Source organism: Budorcas taxicolor, chromosome 3 (genome assembly GCF_023091745.1).
Source record: "Budorcas taxicolor isolate Tak-1 chromosome 3, Takin1.1, whole genome shotgun sequence".
Classification (NCBI taxonomy): domain Eukaryota; kingdom Metazoa; phylum Chordata; class Mammalia; order Artiodactyla; family Bovidae; genus Budorcas; species Budorcas taxicolor.
In genome coordinates, this window is record NC_068912.1 from 70,742,123 (window position 1) to 70,763,652 (window position 21,530).

Consider the following 21,530-nt stretch of genomic DNA (forward strand, 5'->3'; position numbering starts at 1 on the left):
ACCTTTCTTATATCTATTGAGATGACTATATGTTTTTTATCCTTCATTTTTGGAGTATCATATTGATTGATTTGACCCCTTACATTTTTCATGTAAGGGAAATATTTTAGAAAAGATTAAAAAGTCTACTTATTACAAAGGAATTTTTATTGAATGGATTATATGTTTGTTTGTTTAATTACTCTAGTAATTACAGGTACCTAATGTATTTTAGTTTACCCCAGTCATCCTTTGGACAATTAGAAATTCCATTTTTGTTTACTAATGAGAAATTTGCTATTTACATTGAATATTGAATTATAGAAGATATTTAATGTTTTTCCTTTTTTTCCATATAATTCAGGGATTACTGGTATTTGTATTTAAAGTATTACTATTATTGCTTCAGATAAAGAGTCTACCAGGTACCAAATTTTGGAGTGGATTGAAGAATCTAAAACTTCTCTATCTACATGACAATGGGTTTGCAAAGTTAAAGAATGTATGTATGTTATCTGCCTGTCCAAGCCTCATTGCCCTCACTATGTTTGATTGTCCAGTAAGCCTTAAAAAAGGATATAGACATGTTCTTGTCAACAGTATATGGACTCTCAAAGCATTGGATCATCATGTGATTTCTGATGAAGAAATAATTCAAAACTGGCATCTTCCTGAAAGATTCAAGACATGTAACCACCGACTTCTCTTTAATTTCTGCTCTGCTTTGAAAAAGGTAGTTGGCTTCATTTGAGTTTCGTTTTAAATAAATGAAGTAAAACCTTAACTTCTAATTTCTATTACCTAAGTTATACAAATCAGTATTTTTATCACTTACATGAAATATCAGAAACTAGTGAATATATTATCATACTAATGTCTTAACAAAATTTATAAAAGCTTATGTGCCTACTGCTAAAAATTACTGATCATGTGATTATCAAATTGTGGAGAAACAAGTATTTAACATTTTGAGGGGTCTCCATTATGTTTAATAGCTTTAGGAACGTATAGCTTATATGCTATAAAATTTACCCATTTTGCATTTATGAGTCCATAATTTTGGTAAATTTGCATTAATATATAACTGTATAATTGTCTTCACAATCCAGTGTTAGAAATTTCCACCATTCCCAAAATTCTCCTCCTTCCCATTTGCAATTAACCCCCACTGTTACCTTGGTCTTACGTAATCATTTGTCTATTTCTGTCTCTGTAAATTTGTTTCTCTAAACATTTTATTTATTTTTAATTCAAAAAACATTAATTAAACATCTTTCTACAGCACGCTAGACAGTTTAAGGAAATACATACACAAAGATGAATGTAGAATAAAATATTTCCTTACTGGCAGCTGATAGACCACATGGGATGAAAAATAATCACTAAGAAAATATATAGGGCCCAATTATTGGGCCTGTTATTGAGGATCCTAGAAAGTTTTTGTTTATACAGATTATATACATAGATATTAATGTATTAAAAATTAAAAGAGAATTTTCAAATATATACTTAAGTCATTTGAAATAACAAACCCATTTTATATCAACATAAACACATTTTATGAAAAAAATATACTTTCCAAAATAAAAATAATTAAAAGAATGACATTATTTTACATTTTTGTACATCTCTTCAATATGTCTTAATAAAACAGATATTTTCTCATATCTACTTCTGCATTCAAACTGTTGTGATATGTTGTTTTGACTGAAGTAAATAAAGAAAATATGGCCTCATACAGATATGTAATTAGAAAAAGAAGGCCCTCATGGGTTCTTGAAGGGTCTTGGGGCCTCCCAAGGATTCTAAAATCACATTCTGAGATTTACTGAATTATAAGAAAAAAACATTCTATCAAATTATGTCAGTTATAATTCTAAAATGAAAGTAGTTAGATTGGGCATCCCCTGTCTGTATTAAAATACTAAATGAGAATTAATCTAACAACTTAATTCTTATACTCAGTAACCTAAATGCCGAAGGATTCTATATCTAGAATCCACAGGATTTTCTTTTCTTTTTTTTTTCTTTTTTAAGTAAAAGATCATCATATAGTACAGTTGTTTTTAAACATGGCTGCTCATTAGAAACACATCTGGAGCTTTTGAGAAAAATATCAATACCTGGGCATTTGTATTTTTCGAAAAATTCCATGATAATTCTGATATGCATCTGGATTTTAAAAAATGATTACAGGATTTGTATTAAATGGTAGAGTTAGTGATATAGAATTCTATTATTTTCTGTTTATCAATCATGATACAATGATATTAAGCAAATAATAGTTATATAATAACAATAATAAATTATATTTATCAGTTTTCTTAATCAGTTCAGTTCAGTTGCTCAGTCGTGTCCGACTCTTTGCGACCCCATAAATCGCAGCACGCCAGGCCTCCCTGTCCATCACCAACTCCCGGAGTTCACTCAGACTCATGTCCATCGAGTCCGAGTCCGTGATGCCATCCAGCCATCTCATCCTCGATTGTCCCCTTCTCCTCCTGCCCCCAATCCCTCCCAGCATCAGAGTCTTTTCCAATGAGTCAGTTCTTCGCATGAGGTGTCCAAAGTCCTGGAGCTTCAGCTTTAGCATCATTCCTTCCAAAGAAATCCCAGGGTTGATCTCCTTCAGAATGGACTGGTTGGATCTCCTTGCAGTCCAAGGGACTCTCGAGTCCTCTCCAATACCACAGTTCAAAAGCATCAATTCTTCAGTGCTTAGCCTTCTTCACAGTCCACAGTTCACAGTCAAGCCATAATGGAAACATGATTAACCTAACTATAAAATAATTGAATACAATTTGGGGGGGTCAATTGGAGTGATTAGTAAGTGGAAATGCATACGTACACATGTTTTCATCTGCCCAGCCAGTCTATGTCTTTGGGTTGATGCATTTAATCCACTTACATTGAAAGGTGGTTATCAATATATATGATCCTATTACCATTTTCTAAATTGTTTTGGGTTTATTTGTTGTTAAGTTTTTTCCTTATCTTGTATTTCTTGTTTAGAGAAGTTCTTTTAGCTTTTGTTGTAAAGCTGGTTTGGTGGTGCTGAGTCTCTTAACTTTCGCCTGTTTGGAAAGCTTTTGATTTCTCCATCAAATCTGAGCAAGAGTCTTGCTGGGTAGCATATTCTTAGTTGTAGGTTCTTTCTTTTCATCACTTTAAATATCCTGACCTTCTCCTCTGATTTGTAGAGTTTCTGTTGATAAATCAACTGAAAACATTATGGAAGTTCCTTGTATGTTACTTGTCATTTTTCCCTTGTTTCTTTTGACATTTTGTCTTTATCTTCAATTTTCATCATTTTGATTACTATGTCTCAGTGTGTTCCTCCTTGGGTTTATCCTGCATGGGACACTCTGCACTTCCTGGACTTGGTTGACTATTTCCTTTCCCATTTTTTTAGGAAAGTTTTCAGCTATACTTCTTCAAATATTTTCTCAAGTCCTTTCTCTTTTCTCCTTCTAGGACCCCTATAATGCAAATGTTGGTGCATTTAATGTTGTCCCAGAGATTGCCAAAGAATTGATGCTTTCAAACTGTGGTGCTGAAGAAGACTCTTGAGAGTCCCTTGGATCTCCAGGAGATCAAACCAGTCAGTCCTAAAGGAAATCAACCCTGAATACTCATTGGAAGGATGGATGCTGAAGTTCCGATACTTTGGCCACTTGATGCAAAGAGCAAGCTCTTTGGAAAAGACCTTGATTCTGGGAAAGATTGAGGACAGGAGGAGAAGGGGATGACAGAGGATGAGAGGTTGGATGGCATCACTGACTCAATGGACATGACATTGAGCAAACTCTGGGAGATATGGAGGACAGGGAAGCCTGGTGTGCTGTAGTCCATGGAGTTGCAGTCAGACACAGCTGAGTGACAGAACAATAAATCAGTTATAAGGGAACACAGGAAAATTCACAATTATGTAGAGATTTAAAAACTTACAACAACCAATGTATTGAAAAAAAAATCTTAAATGAAAACAGAATGACAACTAATAGGATATAGTAAAAGCTGTTTAGAGGTCATTTTATAGTGATAGATGCCTACATTAAAAAAAGAACTCAAATGAACAACATAACTTTATACCCCAAGGAACTAGAAGAAAAGAACAAATTAAACCAAATTTTGTGAGAAGAAGGAGATAAAGACGAGAAATAAATGGAATAGACATTAAAAAGACTACAGAAAAGATAAATGAAACCAAGAGATTTTTTTTTTTGAAAAGATAAACAAAATAGACAAACTCTTTGTTATACTTGAGAGAGAGGATTCAAGGAAGTAAGGTTAGGAAGAAAGAGGAGACATCACAGTTGATACCATACAAATACAGAAGATTATGAGAGACTGCTATAAGCAATTGTATGCCAACAGACAACATAGAAATGGATACATTCCTAGAAACATACAACTTACTAAGACTAAATCATGAAGAAACTAAGGCACTAATTAGCAGGGAGATTGAATCAGTAATCAAAAGTCTCCTAACATAGAAGTTTAGAACCAGATGGCTTCACTGGTAAATTCTATCAAACATTTAAGGAAAAACTAATACCAATTTTCTCATACTTTTCAAAAGAAATAGAATCTAAAGGAACACTTAACTGAAACCAAAACTATATGAGGACACTAGAAGAAAAATACAGATCAATATCCATGATGAATATGGATACAAAACCCTCAACAAAATGTTAGCAAACTGAGTTCACTAATATATTGAAAAGATCATACATCATGATGAGGTGGGATTTATCCCTGGGATAAAAATATCCCTAGTGAATATAAACACAAAAATCTTTAACAAAACATTAGCAAGTGTAATTTAGCATATGTAAGAAGAATTATATACCATGAGGAAGTAGAACTTGTTTCAGGGATTCACAGCTGATTCAATATTTGAAAATGAATTAATATAATCTCCCATATCAGAAGACTCAGGAATGTTTTCTTCCTAAGGCTGGGAACAAAACAGATGGCTCTTCTTATTCCTCTTGTCAACATGTTGCTGGTAAGTCTAGGTGGTGCAAAAAAGTGAGAAAAGGAAATAAAAAAATACCGATGAGAAAAGAAGAAATAAACTATTTGCAGATGAAATGTTCACCTATGTGGAAAATGCCACAGAATCTACCAAAAAATTTCTTAAAACTAAAAAGTGAGCTTAACAGGGCTACAGGGTGCTAGGTAAACAAAAATCAATCCTATTTCTGTGTACTAACAGTGAGTACATGGTCAACAAAATTAAATACATATTGTCATTTATAATCACTCAAAAATGAAATACTTAGATGTAAATCTAACAAAATATGAACAATTGAACTTGATGGAAAAAATATAGCTTTTTCAATAAATTTTACTTGGAACAGTTGGACATACATATACAGAGACATACACACACAAGAAATGAACTTCCTTAAGTTTTACAACTCAAAAAAATTAACTCAGATTGGTTCTTGGAGTTAAATGTAAAACTGAAAACTAAAAAACAAACAAAAAAAACAACAAAAAACTTTTAGAAAAAATAAAATTGAAGGAAATCTTTAGGATCTAGGCTGAGGCAAAGACAGATCTGATACTAAAAGCACAATCTTTAAAAGAAAAAATGGTGAAGTGAACTTCATCAATTTTTAAAAATACTCTGTAAAAGACCCTATGAGGTGAATGGAAAGATAAGCTCAGAGTCAGGGAAAGCATTTGGAAGTGAAATTTTTACAATGACAATAGGGGTGGTCCTAAGATGGCAGAGGAAAAGGACGGAGAGACCACTTTCTCCCCCACAAATTGATTGAAAGAATATTTGAACGATGAGCAAATTCAACAAAACAACTTCTGAATGCTGGCAGGGGACATCAGGCACCCAGAAAAGCAGTCCATTGTCTTTGAAAGGAGATGGATAAGTCTTGAGACTACTGTAAGAATAAGACTGAAATCCAGGGGCAGGAGGCTTAAGTTCAAAACCTGAGAACACCAGAGAACTCTTGACTCCAGGGAACATTAATCAATAAGAGCTCATCCAAAAGCCTCCATACATACACTGAAACCAAGCACCACCCAAGAGCCAACAAGTTCCAGAGCAAGATATACCATGCAAATTCTCCAGCAACACAGGAACATAGCCCTGAGCTGCAATATACAGGCTGCCCAAAGTTACACCAAACCGACTGACATCTCAAAACTCACTTCATTGTACTCCAGAGAGAAGATATCCAGCTCCACCCACCAGAGCACCGACACAAGCTTCCTTAACCAAGAAACCTTGACAAGCCACTTGACCAACCTCACCCACAGCGAGGAACCTCCACTATAAAGAGAAACCAAAACTGCCAGAATATGGAAAGGCCACCACAAACACAGCAATCTAAACAAGATGAAAAGGCAGAGAATTACTCAGCACGTAAAGGAACAGGATAAATGCCCACCAAACCAAACAAAAGAGGAAGAGATAGGGAATCTACCTGAAAAATAATTCAGAACAATGATAGTGAAAATGATCCAAAATCTTGAAAACAAAATGGAGTTACAGATAAACAGCCTGGAGACAAGGATTGAGAAGATGCAAGAAATGTTTAACAAGGACCTAGAAGGAATAAAAAAGTAAATATATAATGAATAATGCAATAAATGAGATCAAAGACACTCTGGAGGGAACCAGCAGTAGAATAATGGAGGCAGAAGATAGGATAAATGAGGTAGAAGATAGAATGGTAGAAATAAATGAAGCAGAGAAGGAAAAAAAGAATAATTAAATGAGGACAACCTCAGGGACCTCTGGGACAATGTTAAATGCCCCAAAATTCAAATCATAGGAGTCCCAGAAGAAGACAGAAAGACCATTGGAAAATCCTTGAGGAGATAATAGTTGAAAACTTCCCTAAAATGGGGAAGGAAATAGTCACCCAAGTCCAAGAAACCCAGAGAGTCCCAAACAAGATAAACCCAAAGCGAAACACCCCAAGACACATAGTAATCAAATTAACAAAGATCAAACACAAAGAATAAACATTAAAAGCAGCAAGGGAAAAACAACAAATAACACACAATGGGATTCCCATAAGGATAACAGCTGGTCTTTCAATAGAAACTCTTCAGGCCAGGAGGAAATGGCAGGACATACTTAAAGTGATGAAAGAGAAAAACCTACAGCCCAGATTACCCAGCAAGGATCTCATTCAGATATGAAGGAAAAATCAAAAGTTTTACAGACAAGCAAAAGCTGAGAGAATTCAGCACCACCAAACCAGCTCTCCAAAAAATGCTAAAGGATCTTCTCTAGACAGGAAGCACAGAAAGGGTGTATAAACTCAAACCCAAAACAACAAAGTAAATGGCAACGGGATCATACTTATCAATAATTACCTTAAATGTAAATGGGTTGAATGCCCCAACCAAAAGACAAAGACTGGCTGAATGGATACAAAAATAAGACCCCTATGTATTTTGTTTACAAGAGACCCACCTCAAAACAAGGGACACATACAGACTGAAAGTGAAGGGCTGGAAAAAATTACTCCATGCAAATAGAGAGCAAAAGAAAGCAGGAGTAGCAATACTCATATGAGATAAAATAGACTTTAAAATAAAGGCTGTGAAAAGAGAGAAAAGAAGGACACTACATAATGATCAAAGGATCAACCCAAGAAGAAGATATAACAATTATAAATATAAATGCACCCAACAGAGGAGCACCACAATATGTAAGGCAAATGCTAACAAGTATGAAAGGGGAAATTAACAATAACACAATAATAGTGGGAGACTTTAATACGCCACTCACAACTATGGAAAGATTAACTAAACAGAAATTTAACAAGGAAACACAAACTTTAAATGATACAATAGACCAGTTAGACCTTAGTGATATCTAAAAGACAATTCACCCCAAAAGAATGAATTTCACCTTTTACTCAAGTGCACACGGAAACTTCTCCAGGATAGATCACATCCTGGGTACAATCTAGCCTTGGTAAATTCAAAAAACTATGAAATCATTCCAAGCATCTTTTCTGACCACAATGCAGTAAGATTAGATATCAATTACATGAGGAAAACAATTAAAAATTCCAACATATGGAGGCTGAACGACATGCTGCTGAATAACCAACAAATCACAGAAGAAATCAATAAAGATAAAAATATGCATAGAAACAAATGAAAATGAAAACACAACAATCCAAAACCTATGGGACACTGTAAGCAGTGCTAAGGGGAAGGTTCATAGCACTACAGGCTTACCTCAAGAAATGAGAAAAAAGTCAGCTAAATAATGTAACTCTACAACGAAAGCAACTAGAAAAGAAAGAAATGAAGAACCTCAGGGTTAGTAGAAGTAAAGAAATCTTAAAAATTCAGTTCAGTTCAGTTCATTCGCTTAGTCGTATCCAACTCTTTGTGACCCCATGAACCACAGCACGCCAGGCCCCCCATCCATCACCAACTACCAGAGTTCACCCAAACCCATGTTCATTGAGTCGGTGATGCCATCCAACCATCTCATCCTCTGTCGTCCCCTTCTCCTCCTGCCCTCAATCTTTCCCAGCATCGGAGTCTTTTCAAATAAGTCAGCTCTTCTCATCAGTGGCCAAAGTATTGGAGTTTCAGCTTCAGCATCAGTCCTTCCAATGAATATTCAGGACTGATTTCCTTTACGAGGGACTGGTTGGATCTCTTTGCAGTCCAAGGGACTCAAGAATCTTCTCCAACACCACAGTTCAAAAACATCAATTCTTTGGCGCTCAGCTTTCTTTATAGTCCAACTCTCACATCCATACATGACCACTGGAAAAACCATGGCCTTTATTAGACAGACCTTTGTTGACAAAGTATTGTCTCTGCTTTTTAATATGCTAAGTTGGTCATAACTTTCCTTCCAAGAAGTAAGCTAAATGCAAAGAAACAAAAGAGACCTTAGCAAAAATCAAAAAAGCTAAAAGCTGGTTCTTTGAAAAGATAAGTAAAATTGACAAACCACTAACCAGACTCATCAAGAAACAAAAGGGAGAAAAATCAAATCAATAAAATTAGAAATGAAAACGGAGAGATGGAAACACAGAAATATAAAGGATCATAAGAGACTACTATCAGCAACTATACACCAATAAAATGGACACTTGGAAGAAATGAACAAATTCTTAGAAAAGTATAACTTTCCAAACCTGAGCCAAGAAGAAATAGAAAATCTTAACAGACCCATCACAAGCATGGAAATTGAAACTGTAAGCAGAAATCTTCCAGCACACAAAAGCCCAGGACCAGACGGCTTCACAGCTGAATTCTACCAAAAATTTAGAGGAGCTAACACCTATCCTACTCAAACTCTGCCAGAAAATTGCAGAGGAAGGGAAATTTCCACACTCATTCTATGAGGCCACCATCACCCTAATACCAAAACCTGACAAAGATGCCATAAAAAAAGAAAACTGCAGACCAATATCACTGATGAACATAGATGCAAAAATCCTTGACAAAATTCTAGCAAACAGAATCTAACACCATATTAAAAAGATCGTACATCATGATCAATTGGGCTTTATCCCAGGGATGCAAGGATTCTTCAAAATCTGCAAATCAATCAATGTAATACACCACATTGACAAATTGATAGATAAAAGCCATATGGTTATCTCAATTATCATATGCAGAGAAAGCCTTTGACAAAATTCATCATCCATTTATGATAAAAACTCTGAAGAAAGCAGGAATAGAAGGAACATACGTCAACATAATAAAAGCTATATATTACAAACCCACAGCAGACATTATCCTCAATGGTGAAAAATTGAAAGCATTTCCCCTAAAGTAAGGAACAGGACAAGGGTGCCCACTTTCACCACTACTATTCAACGTAGTTTTGGAAGTTTTGGCCACAGCAATCAGAGCAGAAAAAGAAATAAAAGGAATCCAGATTGGAAAAGAAGTAAAACTCTCACTCTTGCAGATGATATGATCCTCTACATAAAACCCAAAAGACTCCACCAGAAAATTACTAGAGTTAATCAATGAATATAGGAAAGTTGCAGGATACAAAATCAATACAGAGAAATCCCTTGCATTCCTATATACTAATAATGAGAAAATAGAGAAATTAAGGAAACAATTCCAGTCACCATTGCAATGAAAAGAATAAATAACTTAGGAATATATCTACCTAAAGAAACAAAAGACCTATATATAGAAAACTATAAAACACTGGTGAAAGAAATCAAAGAGGACACAAATAGATGGAGAAATATATCATGTTCATGGATCGGAAGAATCAATACAGTGAAAGTGAATATACTACCCAATGCAATCTATAGATTCAGTGAAATCCCTATCAAGCTACCAACGGTATTTTTCACAGAGCTAGAACAAATAATTTCACAATTTGTATGAAAATTCAAAAAACCTCAAATAGCCAAAGCAATCTTGAGAAAGAAGACTAGAACTGAAATAATCAACCTGCCTGACTTCAGGCTCTACTACAAAGCTTCAGCCATCAAGACAGTATGGTCCTGGCACAAAGACAGAAATATGGATCAACGGAACAAAATAGAAAGACCAGAGGTAAATCCAAGCACCTGTGCACACCTTATCTTTGACAAAGGAGGCAAGAATATACAATGGAGAAAAGACAATCTCTTTAACAAGTGGTGCTGGGAAAACTGGTCAACTACTTGTAAAAGAATGAAACTAGAACCATTTCTAACACCATACATAAAATAAATTCAAAATGGATTAAACATCTAAACATAAGACCAGAAACTATAAAACTCCTAGAGGAAAACAGGCAAAACACTCTCCAACATAAATCGCAGCAGAATCCTCTATGACCCACCTCCCAGAGTAATGGAAATAAAAGCAAAAATAAAAATATGGGGCCTAATTAAACTTAAAAGTTTTTGCACAAAAAAGGAAACTATAAGCAAGGTGAAAAGACAGCCTTCATAATGGGAGAAAATAATAGCAAATGGAGCAACTGACAAAGAATTAATCTCAAAAATATACAAGCAACTCCTGCAGCTCAATTCCAGAAAAATAAATGACCCAATCAAAAAATAGGCCAAAGAACTAAACAGACATTTCTCCAAAGAAGACATACAGTTGGCTAACAAACACATGAAAAAATGCTCAACATCACTCATTATCAGAGAAATGCAAATCAAAACCACAACGAGGTACCATTTCCCTCCAGTCAGAATGGCTGCCATCCAAAAGTCTACAAGCAATAAATGCTGGAGAGGGTGTGGAGAAAAGGGAACCCTCTTACACTGTTGGTGGGAATGCAAACTAGGACAGCCACTATGGAGAACAGTGTGGAGGTTCCTTAAAAAACTAGAAATAGAACTGCCATATGACCCAGGAATCCTACTGCTGGGCATACACACTGAGGAAACCAGAATTGAAAGAGACATGTACCTCAATGTTCATCACAGCACTGTTTATAATAGCGAAGACATGGAAGCAACCTAGATGTCCATCAGCAGATGAATGGATAAAGCCGTGGTACATATACACAATGGAGTATTACTCATCCATTACAAAGAGTACGTTTGAATCAGTTCTAATGAGGTGGATGAAACTGGAGTTTATTATACAGAGTGAAGTAAGCCAGAAAGAAAAACATCAGTACAGTATACTAGTTCAGTTCAGTTCAGTCACTCAGTCGTGTCTGACTGTTTGCGACCCCATGAATCACAGCCCGCCAGCCCTCCCTGTCCATCACCAACTCCCGGAGTTCACTCAGACTCACGTCCATCGTGTCAGTGATGCCTTCCCTCCATCTCATCCTCTGTCGTCCCCTTCTCCTCCTACCCCCAATCCCTCCCAGCATCAGACTCTTTTCCAGTGAGTCAACTCTTTGCATGAGGTGGCCAAAGTACTGGAGTTTCAGCTTCAGCATCAATCCCTCCAATGAAATCCCAGGGCTGATCTCCTTCAGAATGGACTGGTTGGATCTCCTTGCAGTCCAGGGGACTCTCAAGAGTGTTCTCCAACACCACAGTTCAAAAGCATCAATTCTTCGGCGCTCAGCTTTCTTCACAGTCCAACTCTCACATCCATACATGACCACCGGAAAAACCATAGCCTTGACTGGACGGACCCCTGTTGGCAAAGTAATATCTCTGCTTTTCAATATGCTATCTAGCTTGTCATATATATATATATAGAACTTAGATAGATAGTAAATTTAACCCTATATGCGAGACAGCAAAAGAGCCACAAATGGATAGAACAGTCTTTTGGACTCTGTGGGAGAAGGGGAGGGTGGGATTGTTTGGGAGAATGGCATTGAAACATGTATATTATCATATGTGAAATGGATCACCAGTCCAGATTCAATGCATGGGATAGGGTGCTTGGGGCTGGTGTACTGGGATGACCTAGAGGATGGGGAGGGAGGTTAGATGGGGGTTCAGGAAGGGGGGAAAATGATAATAGATACTTCAAGTGGTGGAAATTTGTGTTAAAGTTTTTTGCTCTTGTACTTTCATCTGTCCTAAAAATTTTAGTGTTTTATTATTATGCTTCTAAATTTTTTTTTGGTTATTTAATGTTATTTAATTCAGGTGAAATTTTTTAATTGGTGAATTGTCTAAAGTTTGTTCCCAAAGTGTTTACCAGTGATCCTAAGAAATGTTGATTTAAAATAATATAAAATCTTTCTAGCCTTTGTGGGGAGTTTCAGAGATACTCACCATTTCATGTGAGTGTTAAAGTGAATATATTACAGATAGAATAAAAAGGTGAATACTGCATGTTTTTATTCTATGTGAAATACATACTTCTGGGAGTAGCATAATTTACATATTTCAGTTATGCTGAGACGAATGTGTCAAATCAGTAAATTCTGATGGAATAAATTACAAATAGAATTTTAAAAGAGTATAGGGAATAGATACATATAAAAGAAATAAAAATGGTGAAAAGGAAGAAAATATAAGTACAGGTGTATTTAGAATATCAGATTAATTGGGAATCTTTGTGTAATTATATTTACAATCTGAGAAGAATGTAGTTTGAAATTTTGTTTTTTAAGCTATGCTTCATGTTAGAACACAGAGCTCTATCTTCCATACGAATCATGTTTCCAAAATTCTTCCCTTTCTTGGAAATGCCTTGTTATGCTTTATGCAAGGATTTGCAGTAGCCATTTTTTCATTCCAAGATTAAAATGGCAAGTGAGAGAGTACAGATATTTCATTATTTTATCATCTGTTTTTTTGATTCTTGATAATATTTTCTGTAAATGTGTGTTGTCCTTTGGCAAGCTTTTTACTATAATTCTTTAATTCATTTTATTTGGTTGAAAATATTAGTTTACAGTTAATTTCTTAATTTTGTTATGTTTGAATAAATTGCTTAGTAAATTCCTGTACTAATTTGTTAAATATCAAATAGAATAAGGTATACAGAAGTCCTTAAGCTGTTGACAGATGACCTTATTTGGTTGCTTTAAATGTTTTAGCACTGTTCTATGTGCTTTACAAATATTTTCTCACAAAACCCAAATGACGTTTTCTCTATTTTACAGATGATTAATAGGGGACAGATGGGTTACTTACCCTAGATTGCATAGTTAGCAAGTGGTAGAAATGGAATTTAAACGTAGGCAGTTTTTCTTTAGAGTCATCACTCATGTAGTATAGGAAATATGCATTAGTTTCCCTTAGAAAATACATCCATTTGTCCTCAGCTATCAAATGGTTTATGGCATTTGTACAAGTTTGCAGTGATGTCTTTTTTTTTTTTTTTAAATTTGGAGTGTAGTTGCTTTATAATGTTGTGGTAGTTTCTGCTGTACCTCAAAGTGAATCAACCACACATATACATATGTACCCTCTTCCTTGGATTTTCTTCCCATTTAGATCACCACAAAGCATTGAGTAAAATTCCCTCTAGTATACAGTAGGTGGTATCTTTATTGGCATTTTACAGCATAATTGTTTTAGGACATCATAAATCTTGACTATTGTCTAGAGGTTACTTGCTTTTTGGCAAAGACTCCTATGCTACCCACAGCTGATGATTTTCTTTATTGCTTAAAAGAGAGGGATTATCCATACCTTGGAGGGAAGCAAGACTCTGCTGTAAACTGCAGTGTGAGCTTGATGGTTCTCTGCTGGTGAGAACTGTGGAGTCTGACCAGGACCACTTAAACCTAGCCATCTAAATTCTTTCCTGTATTACTATTCCTCACTTTCAAACTAGAGGATGAAAAACAATTTTCCCTCTACCCTTCTGAGCTCTTGGCTGAGACCCTGTAATATAAGACTGGTTAACAAGAGAAAAACAAACAGAAGCTTATTAACATTTATATCTCATGAGTACTGAGAAGATGCTAAGGGAGAACTGAGCATCTCCTTGAGATGGGAATTCATTCTTAATACCATCTAAATAGGGGGAAAGGGAGGGAGGATATAGGCCTCTTATGAGACAGTAAATTATTTTTAAGAAAGACAAATGGCTCTCTAGAAGAATAGATGGGAATTTGTGACAAAATTCATTTGGTTGTAATGTCTTCTAATTTTCTCCCCTTCTAATCACCTGATCTCCTTTCTTGTGATATGACTCCTTTCCTGGTTGATAAAATATGACAATTGAATGCCTTTGGAGGAATCTGTCTTTAGAAAGATAAAGGAAGTTCAGAGAGTGCCTCTCCCTGCATTTGCTGTTTTTCAAATGCCTCTGACTCAATAATCAGTATACAGAGAATGTTTGAGGCGGCATACTTTATTACTCTAAACACACATGCACATACACACATACCGTGAGCTCAAATGCAATGAACAAAAAACTCAATGAAGACTGGAGGAAATCACATCTTTACTAGAAACCAGTAAAGGATAGGAATTAAGTAATAGATTGTATCACAGAGGTACCTTTATACATAATGAAGAATTTTTGATATAATGAAGATATGATTGAATTAAAGGTAGGGAATGGGTCAGCCTGACTTTGAGCTATTCTTCCTGAAATGTAAAACAAAATGACAGAAATTAGAAGAGATTCTGCAAATCTCCCTATTTGTCACAGTTGATAGTAGACTAACAGATGGAATCTCTTGCTAGAAATCAGAGGATACATGTCATGGAGAGGCCCTCATACAGGCAGGGTTATAATAGCAAACTGTTATAGTTTGTGGAAGGACTCGTCTGTGATAGGGCAGACAGGAGTTGCAGAAAGGAGCTTAGGCTCAGCCACATAACTGAAGTAGTTGACAAGCTATTAAAAAACCTCAGTATGAGAAAGCTAACCTTTGACAGCATGGCTTCACCAAATTGAGAAAAAATAACTGAAAATGATGAGAAAAAAATGTAAAACATCGAGGTGAGCTCTAGAATACCTACTACACATGAATAGGAATTAGAGTAGAGAAAATAAGGAAAATTAAGGAGAAGCACTAATCAAAGAGATGGGAATACCAGACCACCTTACCTGTCTCATGAGAAACCTGTATGTGGGTCAACAAGCATCAGTTAGAACTGGACATGGAACAACTGACTGGTTCAAAATTGGGAAAGGAGTGCCACAAGGCTGTATATTGTCACTCTGCTTATTTAACTTGTATGCAGAATGCATCATGTGAATTGCCAAGCTGGATAAATCACAAGCTGGAATCAAGATCACCAGGAGAAATACTAACAACTTTAGATATACAGATGACAAGCACTCTGATGGCAGAAAGTGCAGAGGAACTAAAGGACCCAGTGATGAATGTGAAAGAAGAGTGAAAAAACTGGCTTGAAACTCAACACTCAAAAAACTAAGATTATGGCATCCGGTCCCATCACTTTACGGCAAATAGATGGGGAAAAAGTGGAAGCAGTGAAAGATTTTATTTTCTTGGGCTCCAAAATCACTGCAAATGGTGACTGTAGCCATGAATCTAAATATGCTTGCTCCTTGGAAGGAGAGATATAACAAACCTAGACAGCGTTATTAAAAAAACAGAGACATCCCTTTGCTGACAAAGATCCATATAATCAAATCTATGGTTTTTCCTGTAGTCACATATGGATGTGGGATTTGGACTGCAAATTTAGGCTGAGTGGCAAAGAATATTGATATGTGGTGCTGGAGAAGACTCTTGAGAGTCCCTTGAACTTCAAGATCAAATCATTCGATCCTAAAGAAAATCCACCTTGAATATTCACTGGAAGGATTGGTGTTGGAACTGAAGTTCCAAAATTTTGGCCACCTGATGTGAAGAGCTGATTCATTAGAAAAGACCCTGATGCTAGGAAAGATTGAAGGAAGAAAAGAAGGGAGTGGCAGAAGATAAAACTGTTAGATATCATCACAGGCTCAATAAACATGAATTTGAACAAACTCCAGGAGATAATGGAGTACTGGGGAGCCTAATATGCTGCAGTCCATGGAGTTGCAGAGTTGTACGTGATTTAGCAACTGAACAACAGCAGCAGTAATCCAAGAAATAATGAGAAAAAAATATAGATCTGAATATGGGACAAAATCTGTGAAAGATCTACATATGTTTTCTTTAAATTTTTGCACTTCATACCTACGTGGGAAAACAGCAAAATCAAAAATATTTATACTTCAGATGAGTTTTTTTGAAAATAGGAAGTAAAGTAGATAGAGATGTTGGCAATTGTGGAATGTTGAGATAGAGTAAAAAGCATGGCAAAGGCACAGAGGTGACGCTAAACGCAGTTAAGTGACCACAAGTGATTTAGTGTTCTTGGGGTTTAGAAGACATGCTTGAGCATGACAAAGGATGCTGGAATCAAAAATAGGATTAATAGAGCAAAGGGAGTTACGTGTAATACTAAGAATATAGCACAGTATGTTGTAAGATTTGGGGGAAATATTTAAGGATTTTAGATGACCTGATTTTCATTTTAGAAAAAAAGTCTTATATTCTGTAATTTTGGAGTGGAGGGAAATTGAACATAGGGAAATTAGAGGAAAGTCTATAGGTCGGACCCTAGTTTATAAGAGCTGATTTAGTAAATTGGTAGTACATATAGATTATAGGGAACAGATTGAAGAGAGATGTTTTTGATGGAATTAAGTGATTTAGTAGATGGAAAGGAGAGAGAAAGAAGAATGTGAGTTTATTTGGTTGATAAGGTAGAAAATAATTTTAATGACTCCATCTGTAATGTGGTATGAAGTATAGATTGTGGGTGTTTTCAAATGGGAAGAATTATTTCAGTTTTTGACATGTAAGTAGACAAATGGAACTAGAAGTTCCATTGGAATTAGATAATTCCAAGAATTATCTCAGAGATAATTCTTGCTAGGAGATATATAGGATAATCAGCATATGTGAAATAGTAACATATAGCAAAGAAGGTGCTCATTCAAAGAAACTTAGCACAGAGAAGTGAAAAAAGAAGCAAACCTAAAATTATATTCTACTTAAATAGTTATAGAAAAAGAGCAAACAGGAAAACAGACTGAAAAATAAAAATCCAAAAGGTAGAAAAATTAGTATGTTACTACAACCAAGTAAGAGTTAAGTTATAAGAACAGATTGACATTGCCACAGCAAGCTTGGAGACCAATATGAAGGTGTACAAGTGTCTGTTACTTAGTGATTTAATAGTCAACTGATATTTGAATGCCAGTTACAAACTAGATAGCTTACTTACTCATAGAGATTCAGTATAAAGAAAGAGGTGTTACACTTGATGAGTTTATGTTGCAGTGGGAAGGACAGACCAATAATTACTTTATAGCATAAGCTTATCAAATAAAATAGCAAATCAGGACTTAAGAGACTTTTTCAAAAGGATTATCTCAATGGAGGGATAAGGGCTATTGCAATAGGCAAATGAATATTATTGCAGTAAGGAGAATGCTTCTGTTAAGGTCTATAGCATCTTAAAGGTGATATTTTGCCTTCTTTTAGAGGAGGGATTAAGGCTAGAAAGAAATGGTGTGGCTAAGTAGAACGGAAAGACCCTGATGCTAGGAAAGATTGAGAGCAGGAGGAGAAAGGGGTGACAGAAGATGAGGTGGTTGGATGGCATCATTGACTTAATGGACATGAGTTTGAGCAAACTCTGGGAGATAGTGAAGGACAGGGAGGCCTGGTGTGCTGCAGTCCATAGGGTCACAAAGAGTCTGACATGACTGAGCAACTGAAGAACAAAGTAAGGTGAGGGAAAGTGGCATGATCTGACAATAGAACAGAAAAAGAGAGCCTGGGATGGTTCAGGGTTTCTGGATTAGGTTTGTATGGGCAGTACCACCATTCACTAAGAGCATGTGAGAAAGCAAGTTAGGGAGGAGGATTCATATTTGGACAAGTTGAGTTTATAGGCATATCTCATTTTATTGTGCTTTTTGATCACAAATTGAAATTGGTGACAACCCTGCGTGGAACAAGTAATAAGTGCCATTTTTTGGGGTGGCTAGCATTTACTCACTTCATGTCTCTGTGTTATGTTCTGGTAATTCTCACAATATTTCAAAATTTTTCATAGTTATATTTCATTATTGTATATTTATGAGAATATAGGAGTCTGTGGTTCCAAAATCTAAAAATATACAGGACCAAATATCTTAGAGATAATTTCTTTAAAGATAATATAGAAGTCTTTACCCCAGGGAATGTACTGTCTTCCTGTAAAATATTTAGTTAAGATGCAACAAAATTTTGAACTGCTGCAAGTTGTTATAAATCCAACATATATAAGTTTCATCTATGATGATTCACAGAATACTTTTAAGGGTCTTTGGATATCTATTCATGCCCCTACCTTTCAGAGATCAACATGATTATGGACAAAATTTTATACCTGTGATAGCAGATAGAAGAATCTAGAATGGAAAAAGTTATCCTCATTGATCTTGAATTTTGTGTAAAGATTTGAAATTATTTTGTGCTACTAATTCTTGACCTTATGATCTAATAAAAATAGATTTGAAAATGTATATGTTACTTAAGTATTATGTGTATAAGACAGCTGTGAATGTTTTAATAAATAGTTTATACCATCAGACTAGCAAGTTAAAATATCTTTTGGAAATACTTTCATGAAATATGATTATTAAGTAATTTTCTTTATACAGGGATCAACCTATGAAGATGAAATTGATAATATCAAACACATTATTTCAAAAGTTAATGAAATTCTGGCTCATAACTCACCAGTTTTGATTATTCAAAGATGGACACGTGGTTTCTTAGTTAGGAAAAAAGTGAGGTATGTTTTATTTTATTCACTATTTCAATATTAAAAGATAATTGACAAAAGTCATTTCTGTAATAATATGCATTTTTGTATTCCCTATCAACCTGGTAATGTATAGACTATTTAATTTTGAGAAAAACATCACAGACTCTATAATACTATAATATTTAGTATAATCATTTGATTACCTTCTTTCTTTTAAAATGGCCATATAAATAACTAATCAATAAAGTTTTTATTAATCTTGAGTAATTCTGACAGTGTTATAAATTAAACTTAAAAGCATTAGTAGAAAATGTAAATTAAATTTCTCTATGTAATGGGACATAATAGAAATATAAGCCATGTACAATATAAGAAAAAAGTACAAGCCATGAATATATGAGGATTTTGTGTTTTGTTTGGATATGAAGATAGTTTTGCCAAAACATCTGCTACCACCTTAATCTACATTATCCTTTGATTAATACTTTTCCCTCTCTCTTTGTTCCGTGCATCCCTTTTCAGTAGCAGACATTTTACAAATACAGGAAATTTTTCCCTGTAAGACTCAACATTGTATCTGGAGAGGGAAGATAGTATACTGTGACATCAGTGTATTTGTGTTAGTCATGCAAAACACTAAACACATGAGAAAAGAAATGAGCTTTCTCCTAAAGCTTATTTTCAGATGCTAAACGGTAGAGTTCATAAAATAGAAACAGAACATGGCCCTGAAATACAGGTAGGATTAAATAGATCTGGAGTTGGGAAACAGACATTCCTTGAGAAAGAAAGATTAGGAAGTATCACTGAAATGATATTCAACGTTCTGTGGTAAAGCAGAGACAGTGTTGTCTTGTGTTAGCCTGCATGTACTACATCATAGATGGCAATAGCCCTGATAGAGATCAGTATGGAAGACAAAACTGAACATAATACAGTGCCTGCAACTTCTGAAGAAGAGATTCCATATACTTCTCTAACAAAGGCCAAACTGTGGGAGAGACTGGGCTTATGAATGAAGAAAAGTAAAGTGGTTTGGAGTAAAAGATGTGAAAAGAATCAGGCAGTTGCTAATACATACATATTTATTTAAAATATTTTTTCTATCTCATGTTTTAGTTAAATTGTATGTATTTTATGTGAAATAAACATTTAATTAAATGGACTTGTCTTTAATTTATGCCCCTGGGATTGAGTTTTTCTCTCTTAGAATCAAGGTTTCCTTTGATATTCATGTACCATGAGATAATAACCTTGTACATGGAAACAATCTGAAAATTCAGCAGGCAAGAAAAGGGTCTGAATGAGCTTTGTGGGGAGAAATGTCAGTAGTAAAAATATATCACAGTACTTCAAGACAGACTGATTTTAATTCTTTTTCTTTTTAAAATGCCGTTCCATTAGGTGTATTACTCACCTACTGTGGGCCGGAGTTTCCTGATAAATTACTAATAAATGGTAGAGAGCAGGGGCTAATAGCAGTACTTAATTTTCTACTTGCTTGTGAGAATTGAGGTCATGAATATAACCCACATAGTATCAGGCAAATGTGAATATTCCATTCTTAATAGCTGATTTTTTATATATCATTATTATTGTTGTTCTATCTCATATACTCTGTGCTATTTGTTTGCATGGGAAACAATCTTTCCTTGAATTTCTTGCTCCCTTCCAATTACATTTACTACAGCATTCACAGAGTAATCTTTTAAAATTATAAATCAAATCTTAAAATCCTCCAGTTGCTCCTAATTTGCTTAGGGCAAAGTATTGGGATATTGGCCTCTACAATGTACATCACATACTTGCATTATCAACATTTGGAATACTGTATTGAAGTTGTCTGAATAATTATTTATATCTTATACCTACAGATATGTTCAGTTCAGTTCAGTTCAGTCGCTCAGTTGTTTCCAACTCTTTGCGACCCCATGAATCACAGCATGCCAGGCCTGCCTGTCCATCACCAACTCCCGGAGTTAACTCAGACTCACGTCCATCGAGTCAGTGATGCCATCAGCCATCTCATCCTCTGTCGTCCCCTTCTCCTCCTGCCCCCAATCCCTCCCAGCATCAAAGTCTTTCCCAATGAGTCAACTCTTTGCATGAGGTGGCCAAAATATTGGAATTTCAGCTTTATATCAGTCCTTCCAATGAACACCCAGGACTGATCTCCTTTAGGATGGACTGGCTGGATCTCCTTGCAGTCCAGTGAGACTCTCAAGAGTCTTCTCCAACACCACAGTTCAAAAGCATCAATTCTTTGGCACTCAGCTTTCTTCACAGTCCAACTCTCACATCCATACATGACCACTGGAAAAACCATAGCCTTGATTAGACGGACCTTTGTTGACAAAGTAATGTCTCTGCTTTTGAATATGCTGTCAAGGTTGGTCATAACTTTCCTTCCAAGGAGTAAGC

The 21,530-nt window shown here is 35.4% G+C and overlaps 1 protein-coding gene across 1 annotated transcript in view; it reads left to right on the forward strand.

Moving 5' to 3' along the window:
- LRRIQ3 (leucine rich repeats and IQ motif containing 3) overlaps positions 1-21,530 on the forward strand; it is a 174,081-nt gene that overhangs the window by 3,549 nt on the left and 149,002 nt on the right. The window contains exons 2-3 of the mRNA XM_052637937.1: positions 389-712; positions 19,003-19,136. Coding sequence (XP_052493897.1) covers positions 389-712; positions 19,003-19,136 — 458 coding nt within the window. The remainder of the gene's footprint in view (positions 1-388; positions 713-19,002; positions 19,137-21,530) is intronic.